The sequence below is a fragment of the Aythya fuligula genome, chromosome 25 (assembly GCF_009819795.1).
Source record: "Aythya fuligula isolate bAytFul2 chromosome 25, bAytFul2.pri, whole genome shotgun sequence".
Taxonomy (NCBI): Eukaryota; Metazoa; Chordata; class Aves; order Anseriformes; family Anatidae; genus Aythya; species Aythya fuligula.
In genome coordinates, this window is record NC_045583.1 from 5,292,858 (window position 1) to 5,320,167 (window position 27,310).

The 27,310-nt window shown below is 49.8% G+C and overlaps 1 protein-coding gene across 1 annotated transcript in view; it reads left to right on the forward strand.

Moving 5' to 3' along the window:
• The first annotated feature begins 885 nt into the window (after positions 1 to 885).
• Positions 886 to 27,310, forward strand: part of ILRUN (inflammation and lipid regulator with UBA-like and NBR1-like domains) — a 32,843-nt gene continuing 6,418 nt past the window's right edge. Inside the window, exons 1-4 of the mRNA XM_032203167.1 lie at positions 886 to 1,087; positions 14,176 to 14,330; positions 17,889 to 18,086; positions 20,436 to 20,764. Coding sequence (XP_032059058.1) covers positions 930 to 1,087; positions 14,176 to 14,330; positions 17,889 to 18,086; positions 20,436 to 20,764 — 840 coding nt within the window. The 5' untranslated portion in view covers positions 886 to 929. The remainder of the gene's footprint in view (positions 1,088 to 14,175; positions 14,331 to 17,888; positions 18,087 to 20,435; positions 20,765 to 27,310) is intronic.

Consider the following 27,310-nt stretch of genomic DNA (forward strand, 5'->3'; position numbering starts at 1 on the left):
GCACCATGAGGGCGCCGTGCCCTTCGCCTGGGGCAGTCCCGCGTTCCCCCAGTGCTTGCTGTGCAAACTGCACGTGGAGCTCCTGTAACCCCCAGCCGAGCCGGGATGTGGCTTAGGACAGGGACACCTCAAGTAAGGCAGCGCGTTTGTTTGAGGGAAAACCTTGTTTATTTACAATAACATGCTAAATTTGTACAACAGAGCCTTTATTTTCTTAGTTTGTGCCCCCCAGCACTGCCAGGGAGGCTTCTGCCTTCCTCAACAGCCAGGATTCGCACTGCTGAGGCCCAGGACCGCCCGACCCGCAGCGAGGAGCGGAATTGAGGCGAAAAACGACGATTTAAGGAAAATTCCAGGCCGCGAGGCCCCTGCCCCCCCCCCAACCCGTCGCCATCCCGGCAGCCTTTGCGCCTCGCCACGCCCCAGCGCGTCCCGTCACGTGACCGCTCCCGCATCCACAAACACTCTCGCTCTCCTCCCCGCGCCGCCTCCCATATATGGCAGCGCGCGCGCGGCGGGGGGGGGAGGAGGGCGGGGCGCATGCAAATCCCTCGCCTCCCATTCGCCGGCGTGGGGGGCCGACGTCACGCGGCGCGCGCGCCGCGCGGGGCTAAACGCCCTCTTTCCGCGCGCTCTAGCCCCTCCCCCAGCTCGGCCGCCGCGCCGCGGCGTCACAAGGCGCGCGGGGCGGGGCGGCGCATGCGCACTGCCTACGCCCGACGCCCGCGCCCCCTCCCCTGCCGCCCGCCCGCCCCCCGCCGTGCCCTCACCTCCCCCCCCCCACACCCTCACCCCCCCCCCCCATCGCCCCCATGCGGCGCTGAGCGGCGGCGGCGGCGGCCCCGGGAGCGGCCCCGGCAGCCGGGGGGGGCGGCAGCAGCAGCGGCGGCGGCAGCCCCGGGGGGGTGGTGGTGGTCGGCGGAGGAGCCATGGAGGGCATGGACGTGGACCTGGACGCGGAGCTGATGCAGAAGTTCAGCTGCCTGGGCACCACCGACAAGGACGTGCTGATCGGCGAGTTCCAGCGCCTGCTCGGCTTCCAGCTCAGCCCCGCCGGCTGCGCCTTCTTCCTCGACATGACCAACTGGTGAGGACGGGGGGGGGGCTCGGGGGGAGGCTGTGGGGTCGGGGGAGGCCGTGGGGAGGCTGTAGGGTTGGGGGGGAGGCTGAGGGGTGGCTGTGGGGTTGGGGGAGGCCCGTGGAGGCCATGGGGAGGCCGCCGGGCTCGAGGGGAGGCTGAGGAGAGGCTGCGGGGTCGGGGGAGGCCACAGGGCCTGGAGAGGGACCCGGGGAGGCCTTAGGGGTTGGGGGAGGCTGAGGGGAGGCTGGGGGGCTGGGGGAGGCCACAGGGCGCCAGGGGGAGGCTGGAGGGGGGCTGGGGGAGGCCGCTGGGCAAGTGGAGGCCGCAAAGGGAGCGGGGGAGGCTGCCCCGAGCTGCCCGAGGGGGCGTTGGGCCCCGGGGAAGGCGGGGGGGTTCAGGGGAGGCCGCAGGGGCTTGGAGGAGGCCTGAGGAGGCCGCAGGGGGCTGGGGGAGGCTGCCCCGAGCTCCCTCCGAGGGGGTGTCCTGCCCGGCCCCTGCCCCACAGAGGGAGGCCGGTGCCTGGTGGAGGCCCTGGGGTGGGGGCAGGCGGGCAGGGAGTCCCCCGGGGGGATTTCTCCAAGCTTGGGGCTCGGTTTTCGGCCTCCCCCCCCGGTGCTGGTGGCGTTGGCAGCCCGTGGGTCAAAGGGCTGCGGGCTGTTAACCAGTGACCAGCTCCTGGCACCGCTCTGCCGTGGGGACGGAGGGCGAGCGGCCTCGGCGCGGGCAGGGCCCGGCCGTGGGGTCTGCAGGAGGGGGGAGAGCGGGGCAGAAAGGCTCAGCCTCCGCGGGGAAGTTGCCTGGGTGTTGGGTGAAGGTGCAGCGTCTGCTCGTCAGCTGGGCAAGCCTTCAAAACTGTGCTTTTTGGGGTGTTTTGAGGTTGTAAAAGCTCCTCGGCGCTGTCCCGGGTGAAAAGGAGAAGCAGAGGTAGTCAGGGAAGCTGCAAGTCCAGGAAAAAATGTGGGAAAGATGTGATTTGATGGTGGGAAATAAAAAGCAGGGGGGTTAGGGGGACGCAGGGGGAAGGGATGGTGTGGGATTGCTGCTCCTTGTTGCCACCTGCAACCTTAAAAGGTCCCAGCTGTGGTGTGCAGGGCACCGACCCTCACGGTGTGTTCACGCTGTGGGTGCAGGAGGGATGAGTGCCGTGCTCCAGACACAACAAAAGTTACCTAAACTGCCCTTAGGTTTTTTTAACGATCTTCCATCAAGTCCAGGAGCTTCGGGTTCGAAGCTTGGAATCCGAGTTGAAGGCCTTGATATCAACAGTTGGGGGAGGGAAAACGCTTCCAGGGAATTGTGGAGCTAATCAATAGTCATGAGACAACTTGGGAACCTCCTTCCTTCCCTCTTCCTGCGGACCTGGAGTGAGCCCTGATGGCAGACCCTGATGGCAGACGTGCAGCTGCAGAGGGAGTGAGGGAATAGCAAATAATGCCGCGTGCGTTGTGGGCTGAGAAATGCAAAAGAGTCTCTTCAGTGTGCAGGGGTTTGCGTTGGGGAAGTGTTTCACAGCAGAAAATGCTTCCCTGCCTCCTTCGTGTTGTGGTGATAGTAGGAATAAGAGTACCTGTGCTGTAGGTACTGCTTTGCAGGGTGATACTGGAGGGTTTTGTTGTGTGGTTTTTCCCTGTGATGTTCCGTGGGAGAGCAGAAACCTCAGCAGAGTCCTGGGAAGGACCTGGGGGTTCCTAGCGAGGTGGCTGTGTGTAACTGTGATGTTCCTCGTGTGTGTTGAAGAAGTTCTCTTCTCCAGGAATATTTAGTTTCTTTCGCAGTATCAGTTTCTTAAATACAATCTTAGAACTATTTTTTATCTTTTAGTCACAGTCAAAAATCTGAAATGATCAAAGGAACTTTCATTTCACAACTTCAGTGCCAAAGCTCTAGGAACACAATAAATTTTTAGTGTTTTTTTCGGTGTTTATAAGCCTCGTTGGATGGGTGGGAGGGTGTGTAAAAGGAAATGTGACAACGTGGGGTAACGCATACAGCGCTCTGCGAAAATTAGCGCAGGCTGCGGTGTGATTGCTCCCGAAATGGGCTGGGAGCCCGGCGGGGTTTTGCCTTTCAGCAGCCCGGGCACGGCCGGGGGTGCTGCCAGCCCGCTGTGGGTGTTCTTGCCAGGATGCTCGGGTGCTGCCCCGTGGGATCGCCCGTCCCCTGTGCCTGTCACCCCACGGCGTGCGGTCCTGCTGTCTTCCTGCCCCGTTCTCCAGCTCCCACCTCCTTGGGATACCGGGCTGAGCGCTCTGCCCCTGCTCCCTGGTGTTATAAAAAGCTTCGGCCACGTTTTCCTCTCCTGGCAGCACCTCCCCTTCGTCGTGCTGCGCACCTCCAGGCTGCAACCCGAGGTGGTGGCAGGCAGTGCCGCCGTGTGGGGGCTGATTCCTGATTCCTTGCCCAGGAATTAGGGCCTGGATCTTCCATCAGCAGCCCTGCCCTGCCAAAAATCCCTCTGGGTGAGACCGCCGAGTCGCTTCTCCTGCTGGTAAAGGTTCGGCTCCTCTCCTGGGAGGTGATTCCTCCCTCTCCACGCCAGGATCGATGTCTGGCCGCAGGAAATGGCGAGGGAGCTCGCAGCAGGGCCGAGAGGTGCAGCCCGAGTGCTCCTCAGATACGCTCGTACGGGTTAATTAAGAACTTTTTTCACGAGTGCAGCAGGCGGCTCTTTGATGATAATGATGCAGTCACCAGACCTGGAGCTACTTCCTTGTTCTAGGCCTTTGAGATAGCGCAGCGAGCGAGCCGAGCTGGGGTGTGCTTTGAACGAATGTTTCCAGGGCTGTCATTAGGAATTGTGTGTGATGTATCAAAATGAATCCCCACTTCTGGGGAGAGATGAATTGTTTTAAAACAGCTTTTTTTTTTCGGATAACTTGCAAAAGAATCTGTTGGTTGTGAAGAAATGTGAGCTGTGGGTCGCCTTCAGGTCTGTCCGCATCTGCAGCTGACCCCGAGCTGCTCGCTGTGCTTTCCAAGCATTTTGCAGGCCAGGGCAGCGCTCAGGAAGCTGCCAGCCGCTTTTATTAGCGACACTGCAGAGGTGCTTGAGGTGGAACACACACATCCTGAGCTTCCGAGGCCGGTCTTTGATCTTCAGGTAAGACAGGTTAAACGCTTGGAGTTGTCTTTTTCCCTGTTATTTAAACGCTTTCCTCGAGTTGGGCCTCCTGTGAATTGCACGGGGGGTTCTGACCTGCTCCAGCTCAGCTTCCTGCTGCCCGGGTCCTTCAGGGGCTGCTGTTACGGCTTCAGGGCCTCGGTGTTTTTTTGGGGTTATTAAAGGGTCCAGAGGTTGGCCGAGAGGTTGAGCTTTTAGCCTAAAACCAGGAGCAAGCTCCAAAAGATGTCGAGGCCCTGAAATATTTCTTCCTCAGGAGCAGAACCGCAGCCGAGTCGCGGGGCGTTTTGCTGCCACGGTGTCTGGGATCAAACCCAGCTCCGGCAAATGGGTCCCTGTGCTGTGGCTCCCTCCCCTCTGGGTGTTTTGGGGGGTCCCAGGAGGGTTTTTGGGGGGGTGCTGCGGTTCCAGGCGCTGGCTGGGGACATGTCCGAGCTTGTCCAGGCTCCGCAGTCTCACCCTGCTGCGTCCCAAACCCCTTTTGGAAAGCCTTTGTGTTCATTTATGTCTTAAATTTTGGGGTTGGTTAGGTCAGCGGGGAACAAATCTTATCTGGGCCCTGCACACGGTGGCCCTGACGTGGCAGCAGGGGTTGGTGGGACCCGGGCACATTCAGAAAACACTAGAAAGCAAATTTAGAGATGCCCTGACTGGGCATCAGCTGTGAGGAGCAGTGGAAACGTAAAAAAACGGGGAAACTGTGCACAGAATGGGCCTCTTGTTTGCTTTTGTTGTTACACTCCTGTAAGGCCCCTTGCTTGGAAGTCATGGGACTCTTCCCAGCTGATAGGGAAATCGTGCTGGGACACGGAAGAGGAAACTTGATTCATGGGAAATCACACCAAATTTCAGGGGGAGAGGTTGCAGGGGGGGGACGTGAGCCCCTTGGGTTCTGTGTAGCTGGGCTTGGGCAGCTGGTGGTGGTGCTGGGTTTCAGCCCGTGTCAGTGCAGATTCCACCTCAGCAGATTTATTTAATGCAGGCATATTTCAATAATTTACATCTCGTGTTTGTTTACATTCTTTTTTCACTTTTGTTTAGCTGATTTCTGTTCGTCTGGTAGGTGTGATACTGGTATTTAATTGTAATGTGTCAGGTAACGATGGTTTCCATTGCGTTTAAAAAGGCAAAACGGCGCTTTATTGCTGTGAACCTGAGACTTTTGGATCTATGGTGGAGGGAAAAAAAAAGGTGTTTAAGGTCCTTTTTTTGTGAGGCAGTCAGATCTCTTCTGGAGGTTTTCTTTTTTAGCATGCTCAGAAGAATTTGTAGCTCTGACCTGGTTTCTCCAGTACTCCAGAGAATTTTCTGTGAAAATAATTATAGGTTACTTTATCTCTGAAAATACTCCAGGAAGCCGCCGTGGCGTTGCTGTACGGTGGCAGGGTGTTTCTGTAGGATCGAGGGGAGCTGAGGTGAGGTAGGGATCAGCCGCTGGCGGCGATTCTCACATCAGCAACGTGAATTTCTCTGGCATCGTGATGATTTATCTAACACTTAGGTGTGAGTTTTATTGATCACGGAGAGAAGGCAGAATATTGGATCCTAAAATTAAAATGGCCTTGTAAATAGATGGGGTTTGTCCCCAGGGCACCGGGTTTACCGGGACCCCCAGGCAGCAGGTGTCCTGCAGACGATGCCTTTCCCACAACGAGGAGCCCCTCGTGCTCCTGAGCTCCGTTTCCAGACCTTGAAGGTGTTCAGAAGACAAAAAGCATTCAGGTGTCCTCTGTTAACAGGTTTTTTGACTGCTTTTCTGTAGAAGATCTCCAATTTCATGTTGGGAAGACCCTGGGCTCAAAGTGCTCCAGCTCAGGCACCAGGGCCGGGAGCGGTGCGTGGCAGCTCGTCACCTCCCAGCCTTCTCCTGCTGTGTGTGAAGGGTTTGCTGGTGCACCGTGCAGAGCCACCCCCTGGTAAATCTTCGACTCCAGCCCTCCAGGAGCTGTGTTGTGCTCCTGGGGAACCAGAGGGCAGACGTGAGGCCGTGCCAAGGCAGACGCGTAAAGTTTTTAGGCATTACCTCCTGGGATATGAATGCTGAGGTGGAACGTGTGGCCTCAGCTGCCTCTGCCCCTGCGCCAGCCAACCTTTGATCATGAGGTGATACCAAAAGCCAGTTTATTGATCTGGGTACGGCGCTGCACGTTCGGTCTGGTAGAGAGCTGCGTGCAGCCGATTGCGTTAAAACACCTGTGGGTTTATTCCAGCCCTCCATTAAACACCAGCACCCCCCGAAGAATGCAGTTGATCTTTCAAATTAAAACACTGCTTTATTGCATTTTTTAGATGCAAATATTTAGGAGCAGCTCTAGCACTGCTGATCAAACACTTCTGGTTACAGACCCAACGTGCTGCCAGGTTTGTTTTTGTTGTGTGCCGGTTGTGGGGGCAAACATCTGCTGCTGGCATCGAGATCTCCATTCTAGCTTTTATTTGCAGATCTTGAACGGAGCACGAACTAATTAATTTCATTTCCTCTGCTGTTTGAAGGCAGTGTTTCTGCTGATGTCCAGTAAACGAATCAGCTGCTATCAGAGAGCTCCATCCGATGAGAGATGTTGTGTCTGGCTGCATTTGCTGAGTTTTCCTCTCTTCTTCTACTTGTGAAGTCAAAGGGAAGGCAGGATATAAAACAAGCGGTAGGATTTCTTTTCCCCAAAACAATGAATGTAAACTCTCGTTCCCCGTTCCTATTAGAATTGTTGGATTTGCCACCAAAAAATGACTGTGCCAGTGGGGAGTTGTGGTGTCTGTGCTTAGCCTTAGAAGGGGTCGGGGTCCCTGCTCTCCGTGTCTGTCTGCTCTTTGTCTCAGTCCTCGGGACTCCTGTAACTTCCCTTTTGCTTACCCACAGCCCCATAAGTCTGAGGGCAACGTTCCCAGCGCTGCTTTCACGAATCACGAGCCCGGTGTTGATGCTCCTTTGGTTCTGGGCAGGCTGTGGGGGGAATCTCCAGCCCTTGAGTTCCTGGAGGAGACAAACCTGGGACAAAACAGGCTTTGAAATCAAGTTTGTCTTCCCTGGAAACTTCTTTGGGTTAACTCGGAACGGGTCCAGCATCTGGTAGGGAGGAGGTAGCAGGCGGTGGGAGGATCGGGGCAGGCTGGCAGTCCCGTGGCTGCTGCTCAGCGGTGCCTACGTAGGCTGCTTCGTACCCTGTCTGGGGAGCAGAAAATAGTTTTTAACAGCTTAATTCATTGCGGTGGCTCGAAGCATCGTGGATGTGTTCTTAGTATGTGTGAGCTGTTGTAGACTGTTGGATCTCTGTGCAACTGTCCCCTGATGTCACTAAAAATGAGAAAATGAGAGAATTAATCAGCTGGAAAATGTTTTCTTGGACAGCTTTTATTTAAAGCATTAAAAAAAGCACAACTCTTCTCCCAAAAAGCTCAAATACTTGATACAAGTAATCTGAATGAAAGGTAGACTTAAAATACATCGCGTTGTTAACTGCAGAGCGTTGTTACCGTGCTGTGCCCGTGTTGCAGACCCACCCGGGATGGGTGTGCGTGGCGCGGAGCTGCAAGCAGGAGCTGGGTGCGATGTAATTTTAGTCCAGCTGGGCTGCCCAGCGTGCCTGAACTTGTTCTCAGACAGTTTCTGTAGCTTAATCCCCCATTACTCGAACGCAGACAATTATAGATTGGTGACATGGTTTGTGCTGAGGAATTAGTGCTCGGGGAACCTGCAGCGTACTGGCAGCGCGCTGGCTTCCCGCTGGGATGGGCTGGTGCCCATGTCCGGGGGCAGCAGGTAGGGAGCAGCTCCTGCTGGGATGTTCACAAAACATTTTAGCCCAGACTTGGAGCTCCTGGCTGCCTGCTTTAGGAGGGTTCAGCTGCTGGGGTCTGGGGCTCGCGGCAGTGTCGCAGCCTTGGTTCTGCCACTGAGACGCTGCAGGGTGCGGTGAGCGCTCAGCTGGGACCGTGGTGATGGGCACGGTGCCTTTGTACCTGTCTGTGTGCATCTAAAAGCCTGTTCAAGAGACTTTTGGTGGAGTGGGGTGTTCTGAAAACAGTGCATCTTCAGTGTCTGCTCACTTGCTGCCCCTGGATGAGAGCAACATTGTGTTCAGTCACTGCAGGTTTGGAACATCCCACCTGTATTTTGGAGCTGGCTGCTCTCAGCTGAAACAATCACCTGTTTTTCTGTGGCTTCATGTAAGAAAATGCCTGAGCTTCAAATCAGCCAGCTTTTTCCCCCCTCCCTTAAGCTGTGTAAGTTCAGCTGAAAGCTTTCAGCTTCCCTCTGTGGTCCTTTTGTAAGGACCAAAAAAGCCTCACGAGGTAGTTTCCCAGCCTCATGTTTAGTGTAAGAGGTCAGCTCTGAAGGTAACTGATGTGCAAATTTGGCTTTCAGGAGCGGTGTTTATTGAAAGCTACTCACTGATTAAAATTTCCAGTCCTTCAAAACGTCTTGAGAGTCCTTCCAGTTAATTGCCCTGTGTTGTCTCCGCTGAAAATGTTTGAATTCAGCTCCAGGTAGAAGCGCTTCCCTGCGGTGTCAAGTCTCTCCCCCGAGCTTCTGCTAATGTTTCGAGGTGCCTCCCACTTCAGGAGCAGTAAGTAGCTGTTCGAGGTGGCCTAACCCGGAGTGCTATCAGTCCAGTTCCCCAGCAACTGAGGAAATCAGATCCCAAGGGGTTGTTGGGTGCTGAGATGAAAGGAGCAGGCCGAGGATTGCCTCACTGGGATGTGCTCCTCAGGCATTTTGAGTCCCTCCCACCTGCATCACGCGGAGCTGTTCCTTTACTCAGGAGGGAGAAGTTCCCCAGCTGCTGCACTACTTCTCTTGCACACCTTTGTTTTTAGCAAAGGCTGCCTTGTGGGGTGCCGGGGTGCCCGGCTACACATTGCTTTGGGGAGCGGGAAGGACCTGAGAAGGGCGAGAATTCAGTCATGGAAGGAGTGCTGCCCAGAAAGCAGTAAGTATTTAGCCCCGTGTCACTGCTTAGCTTTTTGCACCGCATCTTTCAGGAGGACAGCACCCCGGGGCTGTGGTTCCCATGCCAAGAGCTGCCTGTGGGTGCTGAGATCGCGCCACGCTCGGGCACCAGGCGTGGGGCACTTCTGTGCTCAGCCCCTGGGAGGGAGAGAAACACAACCTGGCACTCGCTTCAGCACAGCTGCTCTGCGCAACGCCGTGACAGAGTCCATTTGTCAGAGTGCTTTCTACTTGACTTAATCATTGTCCTCAGCTCACTGTCCTTGTATGATACAAGGGCTGCATCGTGCATGAGATTCGGAGTCGAAGGCGTTGCGCTGATTGCCTTTGTTTCTCCTGGCAGCTCAGGAGGGTCGCTGCTGGGAGTCCCACCGTGAGCTCCTAATAGGTGGTAGGAGAGGGCAAGAGCTGATAGGGACAAACTGCCGGCTGCATTCTGAGCTGGAGTGGCTGCCTTGTGGTCATTTGGATTCATCGAATAATTTTATAGGAAATGAGAACTTGTAGGTTCCCGTAACAGTTGAAATTTTAATTATGAAGTTGTTGCTTTCTGATGAAAGTGGTACTTAGGGGTGGAATTCCCGAGTCGTGACGACCTTCAGAGAGTCAGTCAGCCTGCGGGCTGCAAGGGATTTTTCCCCTGTAGTTCACAACTTGAAGCTGCTGGATGGAAAACAAAACCAAAATACAATCCATGCGTGTAGTGGAAGAGGTGCAGGAGGTTACAGGTACCGGATGGTGCAGGATTCTCCCAGCTCACTTTCTCTGCCTGTTCTGGGTGTGTTTGGCAGCACTCCTGCCATCCCTTGCCCTGTGTGCTGCAGTGACCTGCTTGTTGCCTCCCAAGACGCCCACGGAGGCATGCTGGTGATGTGTGGCAAGAGCTGAGCCTTTTCTTGGTAACAGGAGGACGAGGTGCTGTGCATGTGCTTTCTGCAGAAGGCAGGGGTGAGTAAGCCTCAGTACCTCGGTTTCTTCATTCTCATACCCAAGAATTCAATTTTAAAACACCACACCACCACCGAGACACGTCCAGGTACCCGGGTGCTGCTGCTTGTGTGCACCGGGGCCGGGTTGTGAGAGGAGCCCTCTGCTTTGTGAATCGATTGGGAAGAGTTTCTTTCGTTTGTGAGTGCTGCACGGTGACCTAGTTAATTGGGAGTAATTACTGTCTAAATATATTGGTTTAACATAACAAAAGGCTGTCTGGAAAAAACCCGGGAAGGGAAAGAATGGCTCAAGATAAACCACCTCTTTGCAAACACTTAAGAGTTGTTAAGGGACATCTCCAGAGCTATTAGCAGAGGAGGTTTTAACTTTGCTGGTGTAATTTAGCTCCTGAGGCTTGAAACAAAGCGGCAGAGCAGAGGAATGGACTTGGAAAGGGACGCGCTCTCTGCTTCTGGGGGCAGCAGTTTGCTGGGAAAACACTGGATAGGTAAATCGGGATGCCTTTGGGGAGGAAGGAGCGGGATTCCCGCAGTTAGAATGGGTCTGATACACACAGCTGCAATCCTTATCTCCTGCCTTCTGCCCTCCCTCTCCAAAACCTTTTTGGACTGGGGTTGGACGTGGCTGTGGTCGGCACACCTCGTGTGGCCGGATCCCATGGGACCTGCTCTGTGCGCCCAGCTCCGCGCTGCTGCTGCCCTGAAAGGGGAAAAATTGCTTCATTTCGGCACCGAGCGCCTGGCACCTGGAGGGCTGTCCTGAGACAGAGGCAGCAGCGCGGCCGTCCCTGTAATTAGGATAGATCAGTCACGTAAATTACACAGGGCTTGGCGTGCTCATCTTACAGCTCGGGAGCTGTCTGGTTTATAATAGGAATTTATCTCATGCGGAGGGGCAGCGTGGTGGGTGGCACACCTCGGGGGGAGACGGGGCAGGCGCGGGTGTGCAAGGGAAGCCTGCAGCCGATAACCCCTGCCTCTCACCCCTTCCTCTCACCCCTGCCTCTTGGGGCTTGGCTCCGCGTTCCTGTCCCCAGGTGTCTGGGCACGAGGGTAAAGACATGATAATAACAGCAGTGGATGCACGCAGGCGAATTTAAGGGTGATACAGGAATAAGGAAAGGTGCTCGCCTTTCCTGATTAAAATCTGCTGCTCTGCTGCATTCAGTGGAAGGAAGGAGGCAGAGGGGGCACTTGTGCTCGGTCCCCGAGGTGCAAATCACCGCACTGCAGCTTGCTGCGACCCTCTGCAGGTGATAGCTGCCACCCTGAGCAGGGGGCTGCCTTCACACCTACACCCAGCCCTGCCTGGGGACAGGGAGCGAGGGGCAGCATCCCTTGGGAAGAGCCCAGACGAAGGCAGCGGGGCTGTGCTGCTCGCTGTGCCCGCAGTGTGAGCGCCGCGGGGATCTCTGCAGCCGCACGGCGCCTATCTCCTCGGGTCGGCTGTGTCAAAGGACAGCGTGGGGCAGATTTGCTTTGTCATCCTGACTTTGGCTCTTGCTACTTTCAATTTCTCTTTGGTTTCTGGAAGCTTCCTTTTAATTCTCCAGGGGGAAGGCCGGGGGGCATCAAAGCACGCGCGGGTGCTGACCCCGACCAAAACCTGCGGCGGTGACTGGGATGGGGGCAGGAGGGTGGCTTTGGGGTGCCCGATGGCAGAAAGGTGGCGAATCTGTTTGTTTGCCACGTGCTTTTCTTCGGTTAGTTTTTAACTAAAGGCTGCGGAGGGCTGGAGCCGTTTCCCAATGGCAAAGCAAGCAATGAAATATGACCCAGGGAGGGGAAGGGAGCTGGCAGGCAGCCTGTGTGCACAAATAGCCCACTACCTTTCGGAGCGGGTTTACAGCCAAGCAAACAAAACAGCGCAGGCTGCCTTGCAGAGAATTACAGAAGAAATCTCCCCCGTGGAACTGCTGTTTTCTCTTTCTTAATGCCAATAAAATGTTGTTACTCCCGATCCCAGAGTCGTAGCACGCAAGGACAGTGCCGGACGTCTGAAAATGGGTTTGTGTAGCAGTGGATTAGGAGGAGAAAGAGCTGTGTCGCTGTCTTTTGTAGCTCTCACAAAGCCTTTTGCCTCGGATCGCTGTAACACTGGAGGAAATTGTCGTGAAAACCGAGCTGCAGCTCGTGGTGTTAGCTGGTTGGGCGAGCAGGAGGCTCTTGGCACGGCCCTGCTGCAAGTTATGTAAATCTCGTGCCGTGTATAAGCAACAGGCGGCTGCTGACGTAAAGCCGAGCGTTTGTCTCCGGTTATTGGCGAACGTGACACGCACCCTTCCTGCAGCATTCGCCCGAGCTGCCTGTATTAAATATAGCCCCGACGCTCCGAAGTGGAAAACGTCTCCAGCTGAATAATGGCTTCTGGTCCGAAATTCAGCGCTCGAAATGTGGGAGTCCTGCCGGGAGGCTGGTCTGTTGCCCCGTGGTGCCCAGCCCTGTCGGTGTGTTAGCAGCAAAAGCTCTGGTGTGGGGTTGGAGGGTTTGCTGCGCCGGGCAGAGCGCCCCTCCGGGGCCACCTCGTGCCTTGGCTGAGCTGTGGGAGATGTCAGGATGTCAGCTGGCAGTGGCATCGTCTTCTGGTGGCTCCGGGGACTGGTGCATCTGTTGTTCAGGTGTCCCCCGGTGTGGGTGGCTCTCAGATCTGATTGTCCCCCTCTGACCCAAGCTCTGGTGCCGTTAGCTGCTGCTTTGGGGTCCTGTGTGTAAGCAGTCAGTGCCGCTTCTCTCCCAGGTGGTTTTGATTTTACACAATGTCAGATTTTCTTTTTTCCCTCGAGCGCTGTAGGTCTTGAGCAGGAGGCAGTTCCTTTGCTCACTGTTTCGAGTCCCTTTCCAGCTGGCAAGCAGCCCCCGGAGCCCTCTGTTTGCTCTTTCTCAGGGTCATGCTGCAAATGTTTCTCCCGCTTTCACCTTGGCTTTCTGGCTGGGGGTTGGACACCTGACACTCCACCAAACAATGCTTACCCTACATAAATCACCGCACCACACAGCTTCTGACCACCCTTCTGTAGGGTTTCTGCTCTAGGTGGCGATTCCTGGTTCTTGATTTGTTTTTGTCTTGCTTAAAAAAGCAAAATAGCTCTGTGTGATCACAAAGCAGCTGTTATGCCCGGTGTTTTCGGTGCGATTTTGCTCATCCCCATTCTCACAGCACCTACTCACCGCATGTAAATGAGGGCCACAACCCCGCAGCCATGCGTAAACAGAGGAATTACATGATTTGCCACAACACTTACATAATAACATAATAGTATATCGTGGAATGGCAGCTCAGCCTCATGAATCCTCTTCCTGTTTGACTACTCCTCTTTTCAAATTAATTATCCTACGAGTTTCCAGCTACGCCGTGACCATGAATCAATAGCACTTGTGGCTTTCTGCGTGTCCGTAATATATCACAGCCTGCCACTTGTTTGGGATCAGTACGAATGTTTGTTCGTCCTGGACGGTTTGTAAGTTCCTCTGAGCTGTGACGATCCAGAGCTGAGCAGGCACCTGATGATTAATAAGTAGTCAGGGAGTGCTCGTGGCTCACACAACTGCGTTTCACAAGCAGCAGGGCTTGAGTTATTGTCCGTAGTTGCTGGTGCCCTTTAGCCTTCAGAGTTATCAGCAGTGTGCTTGGTGTTTTGCTCATCTTACGCTCCTCTGAATCTTTTGTGCCAACATAAAACGAAGTTGAGTTCTCTTGAAATTAGCTACAGAAACGAGGCAGATATAAAGAGCTGTCCACACACCGCTGCCCAGCACTCACCCACTGTCCCTCCAAGTTGTTGTCGAGTCCCATAGGGTGGAGCCCTAAAAGGCTGAGTTCTGGGGTTTCCAGTGAAAACAAGAAGCAGCAAAGTGATCTAAAGTAGTGTCTATAGAAGGTAAAAAGCTATGTTTTGAGCTCCGTTATCTTGCAGAATCTGTGTATGATAAAGATGGAGGTTTTAGGAAAATGTGAGCGGCAGAGTTCATCTAATCGGGATAATATTTTTACTGTTTAGGCTGACCCACGTGGACCTCTCAAGAGGACCCGGCTCACCCGTGTACTTAAGGCTGTAATCTGCTTTTTGCTTTCTAGGAACCTACAAGCCGCCATCGGAGCCTATTATGACTTTGAGAGCCCAAATATCAACGTACCCTCCATGTCCTTTGTTGAAGATGTCACCATCGGGGAAGGAGAGTCCATCCCTCCTGACACCCAGTTTACAAAAACATGGAGGATACAGAACACAGGTAAGTCCCTCGGACTGCAGCAAAGCCCATGTCACGTGTATTAGGGGATGAGGTGACACGGTGGCAGATCTCATGGAGGAGCTGCAGCTCAAGGCAGGAGGTCTGTGCGCACCTCACTCAGACCAGAGCCACCCCGTTACTGGAGGAGGTACCTCCAGGTACCTCCAGTACCTTTGCGTATCCCTTCTCACGTCAGCACAAATGCGTGGCTCATTATGCAGCTCGGTGGTGCCCCAGTCCTGTTCTTCCTGCCACCACGTAAGCAAAAGCTCTAGGAAACTGCTGTAGGAAGAGGCAGGTAAATAGAAAACGAAATACGTGTTTGTTTTCATTTTGTTGCTGGCAGTAGTTAAATCTGAGAGTAGATTAAGAATCCTTAGCAAGTCTTTGTTTATGATCACTTAAACAAATGGAACATGTTCTTGAGTTGGTGAAGAGATCCCGTTAAGTCCCAAAGCCTTTTAGCTCATGACCAGCCTGTGAATAGTACCACTACACTGCTTTGCCCCCTTGTTTCTGATTGTCACTGTCACTTGGTTGGGCTCTTGGTAGAAATGTGTTCTCTGTGGAGGCAGAGATCTAACCTGAGAAGAGGTGGCTGTGCAAGGGGAACGTGGCAGGTACCTTTTACTTTTCAGTACCCTTTTGTCCGAATTGCTTTTTCATGTGTTAGGAGGATGCAGGGCTGGCGATGCCACATTCCAGGGTGAGATAAGTCAAAGCAGGGACCGAAATCCAGGAAGTGAGACCAGGCAGAATGCCTTCCCAGTGCTTAATCTGTTGGGATGTAGTCAGAGAGAAATGAGATCCAAGGATGCAAAGGGGAATACCTTGCCTTTGACTGTTGCAATGACAGGATGTTGCATTGATGTTTAACCTGTGCCTGAATTTAATTGACCTGCTTGTACTTCTGTGAAGAAGCATGATAGCACAACGAGGTATAATGCCATGAATCATCATGAGTAATGTACAGCTACGTTAGTGCTTTTACTGGTAAATAGCTGCAGTGCTTGAGTGCTGTACACATTTGTGCTAAATATCGAAGTACAACAAAGACTAGAACACTAGTAAAAATCTAAGTATTTCATCAGGATACCGGAGGTAAGGACAGTAACATATAAACACTATATTCTAGAGAAAGGCCTTAATTATTTCCATTTACTTTTTTTCTGTTTCACTTATGCCGTTGCACTATAGCTTGCTTAAACTCCTGTAATGTTCAAAATTGGCATTTTTTTAATAACTGTCTCAAATCTTACGAATGTAGTAGGTTTGATGGATCTAGTTTCTCCACTCCTGGTATTTGCGTGTGTTATGACTACACCCCCTTTCTGGCTCCTTTCAGATCCTTCCTGATGCACTCTTTCCCGCATGTAAATCCAGCCCTAATTTAACATCCTCGTTTAAGCAGTGTTTCATTGTTCTTGGTACGTTTGACCTTCTGAAATCCCTGGGCCTGCTGAAATGAGGAAGGGTAGTTACAGTTAATCTTGACTCCTGAGCTCCTGGCAAGGCCAAAATTTGTTTTGGCTTCTGTGTGGGTTAAAGCCTGACTTCTTAAGAAGTACATCTGTGCTCTAATACTGGTGCTGGAGGCCAACTCTTGTTAAAATCATGCTGTTGGGGCATGTTTTAGTTAAATATGCCTTCACGTACTGTGTTATGACTGAAGTTTAAGCAGAACCACAGCATTTTATAACTATTTTAAGGTTTAATTAAGATATAATATCAAAGGACTGTAGTGTTTCCAGATAATATCTGCTTGTTTGGTAGATAACTGAAGTAAAGCCAAGGTTTTTAACAACTCTACAGGAACCCTTGATTAAATGAACGTGGTCCTAGAACAAGAAATACCTGAGGCATGTGTCACGGAGGTGCTTGGTGGCTGACATGTGTGACAAGCAGGGCTCTGGGAGATTGTTGGTTTTAAGCAGTAAAGCTGGGTTCAGCCAGGTTATTGTGTGTTATTAAAAACTAATACCCTGCTCTGATACCTTCCAGGACGGTGCTTGGCCAAAAGATCAGTTTGTGTGGTGAGAGCAGAGCTGAAAGAGCAGCAGGATTTAAGACTTATTTCCTCTTCCCACTCTACCCCCAGCTGCTGCTGGCTCTGCAGGACAGTTACTACAATTTATCATCTCCCGCGAGATGAGTGTACCGAAATAGAATGACATAATCATCATTTCATTTTATGGGGCTTATCAGTTGCAGCATTCTAGGCACCTTGCAAGCCTAAAGCCATTAAACCTGATAAAAATCACATCAATTATTTAAACTAAACCCTGTTGCTGGGCTGCCAGCCTTTTCAGATGAGGCTTCGTGGTCAGCTCCCCCACAGCAGCCTGAGGTCAGCTCGTCGCTTGGCTCCTCTTTCAAAGACCTCCCGATCTCAGCAGCGTTTCCAGCCGGAGCAGTATGTCCCTGACTGAATGTCCGGTGTTCTTTGTTCATGTCATGATCTCCCTGTGAGATGGAGAGGTCCACGAATGAGGACTTGAGTAGAAAACCAGTCCCTGCCATGTCTTCACCGAGGCATCCGCAGGGATTGAATTAGCAGGCGAGCTGCTGCAGGGGATGCTCCTCGAGGTAGCCTGAGGTCAGATCAGCAGCCACCGTTCTCGCCTCGAGTGCTTCCAAGCTTCTTGGTGCATCAGGCTTCCCTTGGCTGTTCCCTTCAGCCTCAGCCAAGCAGAAGGTATTCTCAAAGTCATTGGCTCAGGCCCGCCACATTACTGGAGGAGAAGCAAAAGCCAATTCTAAGCTGATTTTTTTTTTGTGAGTCTTGGAAGCACGTTACTTTTTGTCTGCCCCAGAACTTGTTATCTTTGGCGGAGATGGCTGTGTGTGCATGCAGTGACTGTTCTCTGTATCTCTGCAGATTGCCAGGTTGCACGGTCAGGCCCAGTGTCTGCAGTCTAAACATTGATCTCCACAAAGAAATCGTGTTCACAGTCCTCTCCACCATTGCGCAAGGCTGAGAGAAGGGTTGGTGCAGGAAGGAGAATAAATCCGTTTAGAAAGCAGTACCAGCTCTTCAATTGTAATTTGAAGTTTTTGTTCCTCTTGAGACTAACGGACTGAAAAGGGAATTCTTATCTGAAAAAAAAGGTTTCCAGCGCTTTGGGTTAATAACACGTGTTTTGACATTGCAAGGCTCAGGAGCTGCATGTAGTGAGGCAGAAATGAGGAGAAGTAAAACTAGGTCTGACCTCTTTGGCTATGGCATTTGAAAAACACATGTGAATTTCAGTTCTGTTGATTTTTTTGCCTTTTCAGCTGTTACACAGACTTTGAGATTCTTGCTGTGTGAAGAGCTAGAGATTATTTCAAAAGAAATACGGGTTTTCCTGCTGGTCACAAAGTGGACCAGTTATGCCTTGTCTGAAAACTGTGTTCTCCTCTGTCAGTTGCTGACAATGCTGCGTGTATCTCGGTATTCCTTTGACTGTTGAACAATTGCACAACTGTTTTGATGAGTGTGTTTTATCCAGTCTCATACAAACACGTATGACTTTTCCTGGTGCATCATCACTAATTTTTTCTTCTGCTTGATCCCAGGGACGGAGGCCTGGCCCCCAGGGGTTTGCCTGAAGTATGTTGGGGGAGACCAGTTCGGCCACGTAAACATGGTGATGGTCAGGTCCCTGGAGCCCCAGGAGATCGCAGATGTCAGTGTTCAGATGTGCAGCCCCAGCACAGCAGGAATGTATCAGGGACAGTGGCGAATGTGCACTGCCACAGGACTCTATTACGGAGGTGAGCGATCCCTTTTCTGGCACTTCAAGCTCTTCTTCATGATATTCCCGTTGTAAACAGAATGGATGCTCCTGGCCCCTTGTTGGACACCCTCCTGATAACCAAATCACGTATCCCTAAATGTATTTGTGTGATTTATTGTAATGGCTGTTGACATGAAACCTCACTGTACAAAGACGTAAGAACCAGGCAGCTGCGGTCTGATAACCCTTGGTTTCCATTTTGTAAATGTTCTGCTCCACAAATCTGGGGGCCAGTGCTCTTCGCTGCAGGTAGGCCTTTGGCAAGCTTTGACTAAATGCAGGAGGAGGGTAGAGGTCTGCTGGCTCTGAGGCTAAATATAGAAAACAGAAAACATCGAGTGAGCTGCTTTGTTGTCTTGGTCAGCACAGAACTGTTTTCTAAACACTGGAACAAATTGCAGATCACAGAGCTCTTAAAAACAAAGAGGCTTGCACAGTTCTCCTTGAAACTCTTTCCCTGTTGGAATTTGTTCCAAGTTTTCCAGTGCTGAACATCATGAACTACATACAGGCATAAAACCGAAGTGGTGAAAACCCCATCTGACACTTGGTAAAGGCCCAGGTTTCAATAGTTAAACTTGGTGCATCTGCTGGGAACCACTTTTCTGTATTTAAAAACCACTTTGGGATATTTTGCATGGTGCCTCAGGCTAAGCCACCAACATCTTCATTCATTCGGAGCCATTTAGTGATTTTTAGCCAGCTGTAGTTTATACTGAGAACATCTTTGTGCCTGTTTTGGCAGTTGGGCGTATCCCAAGTCCCCGGGTTTGAGTGAGAGATGTTAGCACTCGGAGTCGAAAATAACTCTTTGCTCTGTTTTTTTGGCAGAATTGTCAGCGAGTGTAAGACTCTTCTGTGTTGAAAGTGGATGTAAGTTGTCCCTGAAACGTGTGCATAAATTAGGTTGAAAGGCCTGTTCAACTTGCATTGCCTGCTGCGGGCCTGTGCGGTTATTAATCCAAGGTTTTCCTACACGCTGACAAAGAAGCAGGCTAAGGGCTTACTAAACTTGCTCAAGTTACACCTTTTGAAGGAAAACTACCTGCAAATTGAAATTGGCAACTGAGCTTTGAATCAAAGATGCCCTTCCCCGTGGTAGGTTGAATCCCTGGTGCTTGTTATCTCCCACAGCTCAGGTCCAGCTGGGGGTTGCCTGGTGTCGGTGCACAGCTCTGGCACGGTGCTGGGGTCCTTAAACAGCCGTGGTTTTGTAAGGTGGAATCCCACTTGTGGTAAATTGGGTCACAGAATGCAAGCTAATGAGTGACATTCAACCTGGTGAGGGGCTGGAAGGAGAGCTCCAGTGAGTGAAGGCTGCTCTGTGAAGCAGTGGTGGTGTAAAGCTGCGCAGCGAGGGTAGCTGCTGCCTCCTGCCCCCAGCCAGCACAAAAGAGCCCCTTGTAGGTTAACGCTGCAGAAAAACTGGAACCCGAATCCCATGTGACGTGAGGTGCTGTTATTAGATCTGCTGAGATGAGATAAGGAATTGCTGCTGTTCTTTTCAATTTTCCCTCTCTGTGCAGCAAAACAAAACTGGAGCACATTTAATGGAGGGGCGGGGAAAAAAAAAAAAAGCAGTAGGACTGAATTTGGATAGGTCCCAAGCAATGTATTTGTGTAAATATGCCACAGTGTTTGCATGAAGTGTAAATGAAATGGTAAGTAGAAAAAACAATCTTATCTATGTACAAAAGACACATGTGATGTAAGAACTGTAAACACACACACACATACATATTTTAGCCAGTTGTTTGCAAATTTGTGTAATAGTCTACCAGTCTGTGCATCTTGTCTACCTACTGTGGATGTTTTGGAACAGAAACAGATATTTTAGTGTGAATTGTCATAAACCTAATAACCTTCCAAGTTTTTTTTTTTTTTTTTTTTTTTCAGAGCCAAACCTTTTAATGCTAACCAAAACCCATGACCTTTTCTTTGTCGTCAGAGCAGGAGACTGGGAGTGATATCGCCTGGCTCTCATTTCAGACTTGTTGCGTAGCCTTGGTTAAAGTCACTTCAGGTTTTCTTTTTCAGTGCATCCTATTGGTAATCTGAAGTATGGAGTTTCAAGTCATCGTGTCAGCTTGTTTTTTATATGTTCTTACCTGGTTCCTCCAAGTTCAGTAGGAGTAAAACTTAACTGATTCCCTTGAAGGGTTCGACTTTACTCGTTTCTACCCAGTACTTCTGATGCTTTATAAAAATGTGTTATAAACAATCATTTTTTTGCTATTGTAAAGAAATGAGTTCATACTTTCTCCTTTTTCCCACTTCTCCATAAACTCCATCTATTGATGACCCGCGTGTCTTTCATTTTCCACAGATGTCATCTGGGTGATCCTCAGCGTGGAAGTTGGAGGACTTCTAGGGGTAACACAGCAGCTGTCATCCTTTGAAACAGAGTTCAACACGCAACCGCATCGCAAGGTAGAAGGAAACTTTAACCCGTTCGCCTCTCCGCAGAAGAACAGGCAACCAGATGAAAACAACCTAAAAGACCCTGGGGGTTCCGAGCTAGGCACAATCAGCAAAAACACGTGGGGGCCTGCTCCTGACCAAATCGAACAAGATCAGAATGGACTGTCACAAAACTCTGTAAATCTCTCCCCCAGCAGTCACTCGAACAACTTGTCGGTAGTGACATACAGTAAGGTAGGTGCCCTGGGCGAACAGGAGAATGGGTAGGTGATGAGACTGGTGTATGTAATAGTTCTTCGTTACAAACTGCAAAGCCCTTCCCTTCTGCTTCTGCCAGACCTGCTAAGGAAGGTTTTGAATTTGACTGTCTGACTCTGCCAACTCCTCATGTTATATTAAAATACTTTTGCCTCTGATAGACTCTACCAGATCCACCTTTTTTTTTTTTTTTTGTTTTTGCTTCAAGTCCTTCTTAAAGTTTATATAATCTTGTCTGGGTGCTGTAACTATTAGTGGCTGGGGCCTACTCCAGCTGCATATGCAGATAAGTCAAAATATCTCTCAAGATGTGCTCCTAAGTTTTTACAGAATTAAAAAAAGAAATGACCACACCCCAAACCTAAGATTAACCAGATAACTTTTTTTTTTTTTTTTTAACTGGTGTGGAGTGACTACAGAGCTCAACATTTTGATCCCAGAAGCTATCTGTCAGGAATGGTCAGTCAGAGGACTATTCCTGTCTGTGTCCTTGTCCTGTTTATAATTGTAGGTGACTTTTAAATTATCTTTACTTTAAATCTCTCTCAAAAGCTTGCTTGGTGGATGCTATAAGAGTCTGAGTGATATTTTGACTGTTTTTATTTGCTTGTGTGTGACAAATGAATAGCAGGATTATTTACAATTCAGAATCCACCTGTTAATGCAGCCAGTATGTGTAGGTGTGTATTGTCGTATGTCAAACTAGTTTGATTTTTAAAATCCTTTAAAAATGCTTTACTGTACTTTAAGCAGGCTGTGTAGGACAATAACACTTGGTTGCTGAATGACTTAATAAAGCCCTAATATTAGTTCACCTACAGCACTTTAGTTCCTAACTGGATGAACTGCCTGTCCTCTACCAGTGGATCATATTTTAGTGGCCTACTTTGCACCAGGGCTATGCTTTTTTTTTTCTTTTTTTTTTTTTTTTTTTTTTTACTGCTGGCATGCTTGGGAATAACTGTTTGACAGACTACCAATCACCCATTTTGTGTTTTGCACCCCAAAGATAATTTTTTATAAGCTGTATTGGTTCCTGCTTCAAGATTCTTGCTCATTAAACATGAAATGGATGGCTTAAGCAATGAATAAAAAAATAAAGCCTTTCACCTATCAGTTCAAATGCAGTCTGGGTTAACAGTGACCGAAAGTCACTGCTGTTTGATGGTTTCTTGGTGGATAGCAGTGCCCGCTTTCATTGTGGTGTTTGCTGGAGGGACGGACCATCCTCTGACTTGGCAGAGGCCACCTATGGGCTGACACATCTCTGCATAAATTCCATCTCAGGTCCGTTGGGGGTTGTAGTATCCCAGCGAAGGGTGGGGACAGCTCTGCTCATGCATCAGTCAGTGAAGAGTAAAAATCAGCTGCTAAGTATAGCTCTGAGTTGATGGAATTAGCTAAGCCTTTCACAGCTTAACACTAGGCTTTAATTTAGGTGAGAAAACTCATTTCCACTTTCAGTGGTCAGCTTTAGGGTTGGGTTAGCTTTATTTTTTCCCCTTTGCCCTCTTTCTCCGAGCGCAGGCTTAGCAATTGCTTCATCGTTTGTTTGCACTTGCAGGTGGGCAGATGTGGCACTGCTCAGAGCTGCGCTTCCGAGAAAGTTCCTGCACAGAAATTCTGGATGTGGGGTTTTGGCAGCAGCGTGGCCTTCATTTCTTCACTAGGTCTCCCCTGTGGAAAATTCCTCGCCCTCCCTACTGAAATGAGAGTGGTGCGGGCAACAAGAGGTCCGGTGTATCAGCAGGGGCTCCTGGCTGAGTAGCAGATCTTGGCCTTTTTTTTTTTTTTTTTTTTTTTTTTTTTTTTTTTTTTTAGGAGGAGCATAGGTGTAAGAAACATGTACCTACTGGAGGTGCAGAGAGCATAGCCTGTGCCAGATGTTCTGTGGAGAAGAAAAGCCAAAAAGGAGACAAACAGTGCCAGAGATATTCTTGATAAATTTAAGAAATATGGTCAGGCTAGTAACCCAAAGTTTGTGAGTGTTACCCCTATGAGTTGTTATAACCTAACCTTGGAGGTAGGGCCTTCTTTCTCTTTTTATTCCTTTTAGTATTTTCAGAATATTCATAGGGGGTTTTGAGGTAGATTTGATATAAAAGCAGAAATCTTGCTCCATTTTTTTTCTTTTTTTAGGAAGGGTAGCTTTTGGAGACAGGATAGGCTATGTAGAAAGTTTATAGATCTTTAAGGTTCTTGAGGTTTTTATTTCTAACATGCTGTTTCTGTCTGACATCACACCAGTTCGCTGTTGCTTTGAGAGCCGTTCCTGAGGTAGGTGTGAGGATCAGAGACCTCCTCCAGCCGTGCCCTTTCCATGCAGGGCAGGAAGCATTCTGGCCTTGTTGCTCACATTGGTACCATCCCTGTGGTGCGATGCTCTTTCTGCAGTGAACAATTGTTGTAGGTTTGGCATCCTAAATACTTGGTCTCATTTAAAACTATCAGGTGAACAAGCTTTGCCTTTCTTGGTTTAGGCCGAGGGCCTTGCAGCCCTTCTTCCTGCAAGCCAGAAATCCTTCTGGAAAACATTTTTTCCAAAAAAAAAATAGGTAATGTGTAAGTGGGATCCCCAGTTGGGGCTCAGATTAAATGGAAAAGGGCATGATGGGGGTGGTGTCAGAAGTATTAAACTGCGTGGGCTGCAGGTGGTGGTTGGGCACCTGCTGGTAATCTTACCAATGCTTCAGCCTCCCATCTCCTCCTCCTCCTCCCTGGGGACTGGACCTGTACTCTGCTGCTTGTGGAGGGTGAAAGAAAGCTACTACATTGTTGTCTTCTGATTGAACATTGACCTGGAAGGCTTCATTTTAAGTTCTAGGAGCAGACAAAGAGCACTGGGGGTTGGTAGTATAGATAGCTGGATATAGGATACCTGGATTGTACTTATATTGGGCAGAACATCTAATATTTTTCATGTACCCAGTTAGTGGGGTGAATCCCTGGTCATATTTAACACACCGTTTGGTGAGATGCAGCAGAGGGTATGGTTAAAGCTCAGTTAAGGCCTGTGTCCTGCCTTTAGAAGGAGGATAAGCCCCTAAATATTTATCACATCATTGCTGAGGCTTCCATTCTGCCGAGAGACTGTGAAGGGCCCCAGCCACACGGTTGCATGAGACCATGAAATCTCTGAGATAAAACTAGCTGTTCCTTGCGTCTGCCACTGTAAAACATGCTAAAAGCCTCGAAGTTGCCAGACCTTGTCTGTGTTAGTTCTCTCTCTGGTGCAATTGAGCAGGTGGAACTTGTCCTCTACAATTCCCCAGTGGAGCCAGGATCTCGGTGCTGCTGATGTGCCATCTGCTGCCAGATGAGATGAGTATGTCAATATTTCACACGTGGAAACGGACGGAGTGCTTTGCAGAGCACGTGGTACAGATGCTGTGCTCAATGAAACAAACTTTCCTAGAGAAAAAAGTCACCAAATCCCCTATAAGCAGATAAAATGAAACCTGTGATGCACTTGAAACTGTGTGATCTTTGTTCCTGCTGTAGTATATGCCTTCCTGAGGCCACCCTGCCTCACCCTGTGAAATAAACTACTGGAAGGCTGTAGATCAGGGTCTGTGTTCAGGGCATTGCTCAAAGCATGTTGCATATCCATTCCCCGGGGAGTTTTTGCATGTTCTTAGCATTAAACATGTGCGGGATGGGATGCTTATCTTGGGATAGGGATGAGTTTGTGTTAGAGTCCAGATATACCCATGCATGGGTATTTTATTCTCCTCTTTGGCAATCACTTTCTCTCTGTATTCTCAAGAGAGATGAGGCTAATATAGCCTCCTTCTATTTACTCGCTCCTGTCTCATAGCAACACTGTCGAGGTCACTGCTGCTCTCTTGTGACAGTCTTTTACACTAAAAGCACAAGATGCGTTCTTATAGTGCCTGGGGATTAGAGTTAAATTTCTTAACGAAGGCAAGAAATGTACAGTTTAAATGTCTAAAAAGCTCTGGGGTGGATAGCCATGTACTGACATTCACATCGTACTTGTCACTTCTATATGAAAATAGATGTCTGAATCTCTAGCTGAATTTAGCTGCCTGCCCGTGTGAGTTGAGGTATTGCTGCTTGCTGTGTAATGCAGAAAACTGCATGGGGAAGTTCTGACCTGCAAGGATTCACCTGTACGAAACAATTTGCAGAGTCATTGCCATAGCAAAAAATGTTCTACAACTTGCCTGAGGATAATCCAGTCTGCTCATTGCTCACAATACTCTTAAAAGCCCGTATAATAGAAGCATTTTGGGGTCAAACTCTTACCACCTTTTTTCCCCTGCTGTATTTACGCTCCCCATCTTCATTCTGTGTGCAGCTGAACTCCGATCTCTGCTATTTGACAGCAACCTGTAGGCAGGGAAAGCCCAACATCCCTCTGTCCTTACAGCCTGTAACTGGCCTCTCCTCTCTGAGTTTAAAAGTTGCTGCTGCTCCTGGAAGCTTCTCCCAGACCAGGACACTCCAACTTGCCTATTCCTGGAGTACCTCTCTAGACTTGAGACAGAATTTTCTCTGCTGGAAACTGTTTGGGTACCAAACCGTATTTGTGGGTAAGGAATGAGCCCCAGAAATGCACACACCCCTGGAGAAGAGAAGCTCCTGTTCTGGTGTCTGGGCTTTACACCGGGCCGGTTACCCCATGGTTAAATTTGTTCAGAGCAAGTGGGAGAACGTCGGGCTCCAAACTACTGCAGCGAGCCTCTGACAGCCAGACTGCTACAGCGTCTGCAGGCTGAACTGACAGTGCATGAGCTGCTTTGCTTTTGTGGTGGAAGGCTAATGTTTGGATGCTGCATGCTAGCTCAGCCATGAAAACCAACAGTCCCCGTGCCTTCGGACTGTGGGAAATGCCATATAATGTGATTTTTAGCTTGACTTGGCTCCACTGCAGGCCAGCAGTTTCCCTGTTTTTCTCTCTGCAGACTAAAAGCTTGCTGTTAAGTCAGAAAAACCAAGGTGCTGCATGGTGGCTTACTCACATCCCTGAGCCCTCTGCGCTCCATCAGCTCCGTGCATCTCCAGCTCTGAGGGGGTCTGAACTGCTGCACCATATTTGCACAGCATGCATAGAATTACAGAAAAAAAAGTGCTAAATACTTTGTTCTTCTGCTTGTGTTGAGCTTTCCTAAGTTAGCCGAGCGTGGGTTGGAGGAGCAGTGCCCAGGAGCAGCCCGGGGGGACGTGTAGCGCTGGCTGATGCTGTCGGTGTCTGCTGGGAGCCTCCTGCACTGCTCTGCAGCTGGGCACCAAACTCCTGTCTCTCCTCGTGTACCTCTTCTTCATCTTGACTCAGTCCCAAAGGTGAAATAAAGATAGCTGTTTGAAAGCCTGTGTTGTGATGGTTTATGAAAGATCCACTTAAGCTTGGTTTCGTTTTGGTGTTACCTCAAAATGCTCCACAGCTGTGTTTAGAAAGGGGATGGCGTGCTCCTGTTCCCTCAAATCACATCCAGGTGCCGTGGATGTGAATGTGGAGGCTTTGCTGTGCTTGGTTGGTCCCCAAGCACAGGTGTCTTCATTTATAGACCACCACATTTACAAAGGCCTTTAACTTTCCAAAACCTCTCAATTCCCTTCTAGACACTGACATCAACCGATGCTTTATAACAAAAATTAGCATGTACAGGCTTCTCTTGAAAAAATCATGGCCCTCTGTTCTCCTGCATTTGTCTGAATAGCCGGCATGCTTTTTGTAGCCAGTTAGCAATTACTTGTGGGGAAGATGCTAGAAGAACTGAAAGTGAATTTGCAAAGCTGCAGCTGAGCTTTTCATAAAAGCAGTGATCTCATTTTCAGAATGGAAGCGAATTCACCAAAATAGTGTGAGTAGTTCTTCAGCTGGAATAACTGGGGTAAAACTGCACTTGTATGCAGAATTATTTTTGCATTTTATGATGTAAAACCTTGCGTACAAGGGATAATTATTCTCAAAAGTGTCCTGTAATGGAGGTTGGTATTTGCATTGTAACAGTAACTGAAGTCCTTAGGTGCCAAGACACTATTATAACTGTGTTGAATAAATGTAATAAGAAACAAATGCTCAGTGAAGAGCTTGCATCTAACTGAAGAAGAGGAAAAAGTATTGAAGTGTGCTTATTTTCAGGGGAGGGAGGGGTGATAAGAGTTTCTTGCTGAGGGATGGGTAAAAAGGAAAAGATAAAAACCACCTGAATAAAATGACCTAGCAATGTGTGGTAGGAACTGAACTGAAATCTATTTCTTCCTACCCTAGTCCGGATGATTTAACAAACAACACAAAAGCACAGCTTAGTTAGTGAACAGCATTTAGAATCCAGAAATTTAATTTCACAAGAAATGTATTTTTTCCCCTGTAAATATCCAGAAGAACTTGAAGTTATATGCTTCCTGCGGTGATGCTAGTTTAAAACAAGTTCTTTTCTTCCATGCAGGAGCTCTGTTAGGTGTGATGTGAGACCAAGCCCACGCTCTTGGTCTTAAAGAAGCAACCTTTAGGGTTTTGTAAGTTCTCATATGCACTAATAAATCTCAGGGGTA